The sequence below is a fragment of the Talpa europaea genome (genome assembly GCF_964194135.1).
Source record: "Talpa europaea genome assembly, chromosome: 10".
Classification (NCBI taxonomy): Eukaryota; Metazoa; Chordata; class Mammalia; order Eulipotyphla; family Talpidae; genus Talpa; species Talpa europaea.
In genome coordinates this window covers 51,189,223-51,199,604 of record NC_140077.1, presented here as the reverse complement: position 1 = coordinate 51,199,604, position 10,382 = coordinate 51,189,223, and the positions used below count along the sequence as shown (strand labels likewise).

General features: G+C 40.9%; 1 protein-coding gene across 1 annotated transcript in view; it reads right to left on the bottom strand.

The window, feature by feature from the left end:
• Positions 1–3,095: 3,095 nt before the first annotated feature.
• The window catches only part of RHOBTB1 (Rho related BTB domain containing 1), a gene marked incomplete at its 5' end in the record, with an annotated part of 38,491 nt that continues 31,204 nt past the window's right edge, over positions 3,096–10,382 (bottom strand). Inside the window, 3 exons of the mRNA XM_084244630.1 lie at positions 3,096–3,297; positions 3,857–3,962; positions 6,623–6,711. Of these exons, the coding sequence (XP_084100756.1) occupies positions 3,128–3,297; positions 3,857–3,962; positions 6,623–6,711 (365 nt within the window). The 3' untranslated portion in view covers positions 3,096–3,127. The remainder of the gene's footprint in view (positions 3,298–3,856; positions 3,963–6,622; positions 6,712–10,382) is intronic.

Here is a 10,382-nt window from a genome sequence, read left to right as displayed (position 1 = left end):
TAAAATAGTTTCCAAACTCAGGATTCACTTGGGTTTTCCTTCCTCTAACTAATAGAATTCATTTTTTTAGCTAATGTTATGGTGGTGAAAAACTAATTTTGATGAAAAACATAGAAGGGAAGAAAGTGTGAAATTTTATTTTAAAAGATTGTGTTCTTGGGCCTCCCCTGGTGGAGCAGCAGTTGAGCACTGGGCTGCAAGGCTGCGCCCGCAGCCTATGCAGCACCGGTTTGTTCCCTGGCCGCTGGCGAGGGTCCCACCAAAAAAAAAAAAAAAAAAAAGGATTGTGTTCTTGCTTTTTAAATATACATAATGAAAATTCTTGATTTATTCTAAACCAGTAGCATTTGTGGTTCTTATAATGTCAATATCAGGTTGTTGAAATTTTTTATGATTTGCCAAGCTCTACGCTAGGAGAAACTTAGACTAACAGTCTACATGTAAGACTTGACTGGTATGCATATGGAAAAGGGGCCATTTGGAACACCCAGTTTTAAAAGGTGTGGGATGTGTTGGGAAACTCTTTTATTTCTGTAGTTATTATTTTTTTTAACAGTTGTCAGTTTCTTTTCATGGGACTATAGGGAACATCCACCCATAAAAGTCCCTCTATGAGATCTCACTGGCTAGGCTTCTTTCCTCTGAACTTGTGTAAACATTGCACTACCAGAAATTGTGCACTGATTTTTGCAAAGCCTTTCTCAGATCTTCTGAAGAAAAGATTGATCTTCATGAGTCCCCCCAAATACAACCTTTCCCTTAACTGATGGCAAAATTACCCAAACTCAGATTATGATAAGTCCATTAGGGTAGAAGTATCATTTCTGTTTTTTCCCCAAGGCTATACTATGTCTAGTGACAACTGTATTAACCAGACCCCTCATTTGCCTTATTATATGGTGGCATATAAAACACCATATAATATGGTGGCAATACTGAAAACAAAGATGACAGTATTTCAAATTGCCTTGTTACTGGGGCACACAGCCCCTATGACCCACAATCTTTAACATGCTGATAGCTTTTAAAAAGCTAATACAATTATACAAATGATATGCTATAGCAGTCCTTAAAAAAAAAAAAACAACTGGAGGCATTTTATAGCTAAACAATTTTATTGGATTTTTGTGAAATAAAAAACACAAACAAACCACCATGGTTAAAGGCCATAGTCAGCATCAACCAAATGAACCAGCCACTTGGTTTGAGTAGCTGATAACAAACACTAGTGGAGATTATTGCTTATACCCCAGGTTCATTTGTATGTCCATGTTTTGGCAAGATTACAATTAAATGGGGGCTTTGGTTGTATAAATTCAACTCTGACTACTCGTTGTATACTCAACCTCTACCATTTTATAACGGGATATATGCTGATTCTTCCTGAGTCTTGATATTTATTCTCTCATTCTGTCTCCTTTTTTCCTTTCATTAAAAATTTACAACCCTATTGACCAAAAATTAAAGTGGATGCTTTTATAATCATCCATTCCTACTCTAATGCCCTCTCCTTTGTCATGAGTGAAGGGCAGATTTTTGAGCCCCTCCAAACTCTTGTACAGTGTGTTTCACTCTCAGTAATAAATACCCATCTGTAATTTGGATATATTTTCAAATGCATATGGCTGTCAACATTGAGGTTTGGATTCAACTGTCTCTTTTCCAACTTCTGAAAGCTAGGGGGAAAAATAAACAAAATCAACGGCCTTTAAGCTCAGGAAGTTGACCTCCCAACAGAATAAGACACAGCCTTCACCACATAACATTCCATGGCAGGTATCGAGCCTTGGCTATAAAATGCTCTAGTGATGTAATATTTAATCCACAGAGAAGCAGTGATTTACTGCCTCTTGAAAGCTCCCCTGCTCAGTACTTTCTATTTTAACACTGAAAACCATAATGACAAAGGGTCAGAACTAACTCACAATAGCACCATTTCCTAGACTCTGGGAATAGATTCTAGTCTGTGTTGGAGAATGCAGGGACCCAGCCTCCAGCTTTGCGCTTTCACAGGCCCTGCTGATTTCAGCAAGGGTGGGTGGTCTGCCTTAGCCTACTTCTGCAGCGAGCGACATGAATTTTCCCTGGGAAGAGTTAAAAATATGTATTTCACAAAGTGAAGTTGGCCACAGGTGAGAGACCTGAGGAAGCCTGTTTCTGGTGGTGAGATGTGACAAGCCCACAAATGGTGGGATGGATGGAGTCCTGGGACCCTTTCCTTTGCCCATCTCGATTCAAGTCAGTGGAGAATCTGCATGCAGTCGCATGGCGAGATCAAGGAATACTGAGAATACATAAACCCTAATACAGCAATCCAACCAGAAATGCTCTTATGGTATATTTTGTGTTCAGGTCCACCAGTGAATTTGCCCTGGATAATGCTGGGATTTAATAAGCCCTTCTAATGATTATAAAGATTATCCTCTTGAATCTAGACATTTCAAACAACAGAAGATTTGATATCACTGTATTTTACATGGCACACATAACCATATAATTACTAGCAATTACACAGCAAATATTGTAAATACACATTCTTAGAGTTGACTTGGTAATTATACCAATGTTATTCGACAGCACAAAGATTAAACACTCTCTGACTTGCACTTGGGGGAATTTCATTCCAACCCTTTACTTCACAACAAAAGGATAACCCTCTAATTATGTAATAATGCTCAATGGTTGTGTGGGCGAAGAGAATCACAGGGCGACTTCATGGTTAATTTGTGGCCTGTAAAATAAAGTCATACATAGTAGTTCATTTCAACAAAATATAAGAGACCATATAAAAATATTTTCCAATTTGGAATTTGAAACATGAAAGCTGGATTTTTTTTCTTTGTATAAAAAGAAATGAAATAACAGACTAAAGTTTATTAAGCCTTCTAACAAAAAATATACATATAAGTTGAAGGAATGCAGTGAGCATCAACTTCCCTTTTTGTCCAGGCTCATGGATGGTGAGCTTGTGCTTTGATCCCAACAAAGATAAATGCACAAAGTGGAGGAAGATCAGTGCCTGAAACCTGAACTACATCTTATCTCTAAATAAGACTAATTTTACAGTAGTGCTTTTACAAGTGGTATGTCAGGTTACGGATTTTTTTTTTTCTTCTTCTCTTCCTCCTCAGGCAACTGCTGGAGATGAATTCCAGAAGCACCACTTTCGTCTCGAGTGATGTTTGTTTAGTGCAATATCTTCTTTCTCTCGTTCCCTTTTCACACGCTGGTAGTGGTCTTCTTCTTTCAGGTACCACACAGGGGGCCAGCGGTGCCGTTCAAAGTATTCCTGGTTGTCTGGTGGAGGAAAGGTGTGAGTCATTGTACCAGTTCATAGACCACTTCTATGCACCAGGTTCTGTGCTTAATGTATCTCATCTATGATTATCTTACATGTCCTCTCAGCAACCTAATGTGCAGAGACTATGAGTAGAACTGTTTGAAGACTGTGGCACTAAAGGTTTTGGAGGGAGAATCACTAGCTTGAAGTTACGTAACTGGCACAGAGAATCTGAACCCAGGGCCACCTGATTGCAGAGTGTACACAGACTGCAGAATGAAAGCTTGCTTCTAAGCCTGCCTCCACACCAAGGGTGAGCTGACAACCTCAGCATGCTCCTCAGTAGGGCACCCTGAGTAGGGCACTCCACCTGAATCTACCAGGAATGAAGTTCTCCAAAGAGAATTCCCAACCTACAATTCCTTGTGTTGTGTCACATGAATGTGTGACCTTCAGCCAGTCACAAGGAACTCTCCACAAGTTGCCAGCTGCTCGTGCTCCTTCTCAAGGACACAGAGGGTAAACACTTCAGCCAGAGGGGGTGAGAATTGGATGAATGGGGACATGCAGCCTTACCTGTGGATTTGGATTTGATTTCCTTGCGGAACTTGGAACAAACACTGTTGTAGTTGGTACAGATGTGGTGCAAACACCAAGCGGCCAGCTGGTGGGCATTGTGAAACTGCAGGGAATTGAACAAAAGGGGGATCAGACTCTATTTTCTGAACGGAGCCACAAAGAAATAGGGAGCCATTGTACGGGTGAAAGAAATACAGGACCCGTATGACTAATTCAGCAAACCTCTTGTTTTGACTACAGTGTTTTGACTTTGGTTCTGCTGCCAGCCAAGAACAGCTTTGGCACACCCCTCCCTTGCCCCTTGTGATAGGTTCACCAAAAATAATCACTGTATCAGATCAGGAGTTTAAATTATGCCTTGCTCTCCCACATTCCCCCACCACCTGGCCCTCTAGTGATAAGTGACTGTGGCCTCTGGAAGGCACCAGCCAACAGCTGAAAGTAGCAATGTCATCTCTGTTTAAGGAAGCCTCGGCAACAGAACCCTCCGTGTCGCATGACAGAGCTCAGCTTGCTGGGGTGAAAGATCTGAAAGAAGAGACTGAGGAATGCGTGGCTGTCCTATACCTGTCCTTTGGTTACATAAGAAGAACAGGTGATGTGGGCAGGGTGGGAGGGATGAGAACACTTCACTCTGGCCTTCTGAGCAGATGCTCAGTGAGGTGGCAGCTAAGGTGACTGTGACTGAAAAAGATCTGAAGCTCCAAAATTGACAGCTCCCTTGTCAATTCACTTCTGATCAATTGTTAATGTCAACTGTCATTGACAGGAGTTTCATAGCACTCCTCCAGTCCCTCGCTCTTTCTGCCCTTGACCACCTCACACATCCATTTTCTGGTTGTTCTTGATGTTTCTCTTGATCAGGCAAAACTTCCCTGGAGCCTATGATGTGCTTCCTCTGGCCACAACTCCATTGTGAATTACAGCCAAGAGAAAAGCCAAAGTCCTTGACACTAACTCAAGAAACTATGAAAAACCACCTCAACATCATAGATAATTTTAATCGGTGCTTCTAGCTTCTCCTGATATGAGTTTTCTTTCTGACTGTACGTTGGGGCAGTGGTGCACTGGGGCTGGCTTGTACCCGCTAATTAAGACAGTTGATGGTGTGCATTTCTTCTTATCTCCAAGTTTAGTGACTTTATATCATTAAACTGTCCAGATGGGATGTTTATAACATGGAAACTGGAAAATGCAAAAGGTCAGGGTCGCACCTGTCTGCAAGCTGTTTGTTAAATACTTACCAGCATACCAATGGGCTAAGATACAATAAATAAACTAAGTTATGGGAGACTCCACCACCAAGTCTTCCTATCAAGGCTCGTCAAGGTTTAGCAATAATCTTATTTCCTTGCATGGTATATTTCTGGGTGGAGTGGGGGGAGATGATAGGTGGAAACACAGAACAAACAAAGAGACATAACTGCAAATCTCAGGTGGACTAGACCTGTCTAACACCCCAGGTCATTTTATTTTCTGCAGGAGGAGTACTTACCAGAGAGAGCACAACCTCCCTGCCCAGGAGTGCTTCAAAAGACCCCACTCCCAAGCATAGGACAAGCACTCATTCTACTGCAGTCAACATCTATTCATAGTTTAATTGCGATCTCCAGTAGGTTGTTTTTCACATTGGATTTTAATATTTGTGTAAATGTCTATTTCTGCACATTGCAGAAGGGGCAGAGAATCCACCATTTGTATCTACATATTCTCTTGTCTAGGGCTGTGTCTGCTATGTGGGAGAAAATAACAAATATTTGTTGAATGCTAATTCAGAATGACCAGGGTGCTCGAATGTTCTATTCCTCCTCTCTTGCTTCTGAATCTGCACCATCTTCTATGCCCACAGTTGAAAGGGCCTGAGGAACACCTGCTATCTCCCTCCCTTCTCTCCCTGAAACCACCTTCTTTCACTTGACTGAGAAATATGGATTTAAATTGCCTGACCAAGACTTAGGCAACCACTGTCCTAACTGAGTGAGGGAACAAGGAAAGTGGGAACCCAGAAGACTGAGAAAAGACTGAAGAATTTATTCTTAGTTCCTTCAGAGTGTACTCTTGGTCAGGATGCCAGGAACTAGATCATTTGAACATGAGAATGTTTCCACTCTTCAGAGCTCCTTCTTAGACATTCTGTCCCATTTGATTCTTAAAATAATCTGCAAGGTTGGTTGGGTGTGAATTACCATCCCCATTTCTTATGGATGGGGGAAATGAGACAGAGATTAGCTTTATGCCTTGAGTACATTATTCAGTAACAAAGCTGAAGCCAGATTTTAGGCTCTTTCTAGAAGGGAAGTGAAAATGTGTATTGGGCTTACAGAATCACATGATCAATATTAACAAATACTGATCTTAGAAAATCCCAGGAGACTTGCAGTGAAGTGTGGGGTTCCACGGGATTTCACGGAAACCTAGAAACTGTCTGATCTAGGCCAACACATGTCCAAGAGTTGGAAAGAGGAGAGACAAAACCTTTCTCTGTCATATCCCAAAAGTTGTTCTCCCACATGTGAAACTTGTGCCTCAGGGGAAAATGGGGTTGGAGTGGGGGGAGAGTCCTTGTTGCTTTTTCAAATGAAGCCCAGCAGGGTGCATGGTGCATGAAACATAAAACTCTCAGATCTTCTCAGTGTACACAGGGGGCCTCTGTGACTCAGTGGTGACATCTTTATTTAGACAGATGCAACAGAGGAATGTTTCATCAGCATTAAATGAACTGGTTGAACACACTTAAAAGGTGAAAAGCAAATTGTTACAAACCTGGGCCAATTCTAAATAAGAGAGCACCTCCCCATCAATGCCCACACCACTCATCGCGGCCTTGGTCAGCTCTTGAACGGCGTGCTGCTCTGGGGAAGAGAAGCAAAAGGAGAAAGTTAGATTTTGCCTTGTAAGCCGGACATCTTGCCAGCAGGGTTTGGTCTGGGACCACTAAAGAGTGGAGGAAGTATCTGAGACAGTTCTGCAACCATCTGAATTGAATTTAGGGGCCCAATTGTGATGGTGACACTGCAATACACAGACATTGCACCAATGACTCTGGGGACACTTGTTAGCACTTCTGGCTAGTGCCTTCCAGATCTGCATTGTCTCCTAGGGTAATTATTGACTACTTTGAGACTAAAGTAAAATTAATTAGAATTAAATAAAATTAAAAATTCAGGTCCTCAGCAACACTAGCCACATTTAAGTGCTCAGCAGCCACATGAGTATTAGCCAATGCCAATATAGAATGCTTCCATCATTGTAGAAAGTTCTATTAAACAGTGTTGCTCTAGACAATCAGCACCTTTCTGTAATCCCATAGACATTCTAGCATCTTCCTGTTTCACAGTTTCCCTTCTCACATCACTTCGATTCTCAATATTCTGACAGTAGAAAGGCTGAGTACAGAGAAATGAATCCATATGGAGAAATAAAAACATAAATGCATATGTCTATTTCAATAGCTGCTGATGGATGACCTGTTTATTATGCAACCTCTTAGATTCTACAAATGGGGAAGACTATCTATGGGAAAGAACAAAATTCCAGTTGGGAGAGCCATTTCTGCTGGGAGCTGTGTCTGAGGCTTCGAAACTGAATTTAAATTGTGGTTCTGAGACTAAGCTGTTTCTTGCCTTCATCTGGGCTGTCACCCACCTCTCGGATGGACAAGTGCAGGTACAGTCTAGGTGTTGCCTTTCTAGCTCCATAATGTTGATGTGTTCTTTTCTTTTCCTTTTTTTTTAAAAAAGATTTATTTATTTTCATACAAGAATTGGGGTACAGGCCAGAGATGCGGGGGGTGAGAGGATTCACTAGAGACAGAGCAGGGAACAGAACAGGCAGAAGGACCGAAGTACACTGCTGAGGGGAGCAGCGGGTGAGACAGGAGAGGTCTGTCCCACCATGTGGGTTTCTCCCTGGTTGGCTGGGAATTGAACTCGTGCTGCAGTGGGTGCGGATTGCTTCATATGTTGTGTCTTAACCCCTGAACCACCAGGGAGGCCCTGTGTTCTTTTCTTATCTCTAGCATTGCATCTGTTCTTCTGATCTAGTGTATTATATACAGAATCTCAGCCAGTATATTGTCCGAAGCTGCGCTGGCTCTATATACTTACTAGTCAATATGCCTTTGTTTGGACAATATGGTATCTAGGTGTGAATGGTTTCTTTGACGTAACTTTCCTTAGCTGGACTGGCAAAAGAACTATTTGGAACTAAATTCCCCAGAGATTTCATCAAGCCTTTTAAATTTAGGTAACTGCAATATTTCTTGATATTAACACTTTGGCTTACAAAGCATTTTCACTCCAAAACTGATGGGGTTTTTTTGGCATAGAAGAACTGGAGTGTAGGGCAGAATTGTGGGAGGTAAGAGGATTCATCAGAGACAGAGTGGGGAACACAACAGGTGGATTTACTGAAATACACTACTAAGGGGAGCAGCAGGTGAGAGAGGAGTTTGCTGCACCATGTGGGTCAGCTCCCTGGCCGGGGATCAAACTCAGGCTGTAGCAGTGAAGGCACTGAGACTTAACCCAAGGCCACCAGGGAGACCCCCGCAACTGATTTTTAAATACTATGTTCTAAACACTATGTTTCACAGTTTAGAATAGTAGACATCAAGCACTAAATGGTTAAAGGAATCATGTTAAGAAGTTATATATTAAAAGTCATTAACAGTAATAACAGCCTTTAATAACCAAAGTAAATAAACATGCAAACAAGTCTAGTTCACACAAGAAGCTCTCTTTGGGTCATTTTCTTTGTGGAAAAATAGCCCCATATTTTTTCACTGTACTTAACATTTAAGCAAAAATAGCACTGCTTTGAGATTGGTAACAAACCTTGTTCAACAGATTTGGCTCCAAATCACTTTTGACTATTTCAAAACAATCAAATTTATCCTCAAAAGACAAATACTTGCAAAAAACTGTGGATCATCAAATGGATTAGAACTCATACTTCTGAAAAAGGGGTTGCCCACTGCATCCTCTTGGAGTTGGTATTTAGAAAGCAATGTGTACACTCATTTGGAACTATAATTCCAGTTGTATTGTTTAAAAATATTTTTTTTAAAAAATTGAATAGAAAATCTTCCACTATCTCTTTCTATCCAATTGAGGTAGAAGTAAGACAAGGAAAGAACTATAATTTTCAGTTGATTGAATGTAGTGGAAACCTGAAGTAGATAATTTCACTCATATGTGCATATAAAGAAACAAAGCAAAGGAACAGATGAAAACAAACCAAAAACAAACCCTTGAAATCTGACTGCAGAACTGAGGTGACGGGAAGGGGAGTAGAGGGGGGAGGAAGGGGAGGGATCCCAATGGAGTTTGGTGGAGGATTATTGGGGCTCTGGTGCTGAGCTTAGTGTGATAAGTGTGAACCTATACCCCTAAAACATATACAGTGTTGTAACCCAAAATTCTCTCAATAAACACAATTAAAATACAAAAACATCACCAGAAAGTCAAGTGCAGACATGACATGTTCACACATTCATTTTCACTCATTTAATGATTCAACAAATGTTTGGGAATCTAATATGTTCAGTCACTATTCTATGTGCAGGGGATAGGCCAGTGAACAAAACAAGCACTAGCTCTGTTTTCAGTATTAATAGGAGTCAACTGAATGTCGCAATAAACACAATTGTAAATTGTCACCTCTGGTGAATGAAGCTGAAGGTTTAAATTTAAGCAAAAGATTATCTGAATGTGTATATATATATTTTAAAGATTTATTTATTTATGCATACAGGAGCTGGGGTACAGGCCAGAGATGCAGGGGGCAAGAGGATTCACCAGAGACAGAACGGGGAACAGAACAGGCAGACTGACTGAAATACACTGCTGAAGGGAGCAGTGGGTGAGACAGGAGAGGTCTGCTGTGCCATGTGGGTATCTCCCTGGCCAGCTGGGGATTGAACTTGTGCTGCAGAGGCTGAGGATTGCTTCATAGTATGGTGCTTAACCCCTTGTGCCACCAGGAAGGCCTGAATGTGTATATCTTATTTAGACCTGCTGCAGCTTACCAAATGAACAAATTGAGAAATGATACAAACAATTTTGTGAAGTGAGGCTGTTTCCCATTTTTTCTTTCTCCCAAAATGATCTTGACAATATCAGAACATTTTCTAAAATAGCTTTAAGAAAACCACTTACATAATACTTACTAGGTGCCAGACACTGTTCTAAATATATGTATCTCATTTAATCTTCACAACAACTCTATGATAGAATAATATCATCCACAGTTTAAAGAGAGGGAAAGCGGAGATAAAGAACAGCTAAATGAGTATGAAGTCCTTCAGCCCCAAAATGGCAAAGCCAGGATTTGAACTCAAGCAATCTGATTCTATAGGTTATGTTCTTATCCACTCCCCCTTTTGCCACCTTCTTAAAGACTATACTGGCAATACCTGATGGGTGTATCCAAATATTACCTCACTAAAAAAATAATTAATGAAAGGTTATGTCTCAGCACACATTATGGGGATAACATGGATACAACAGTTCTATTTCAAATT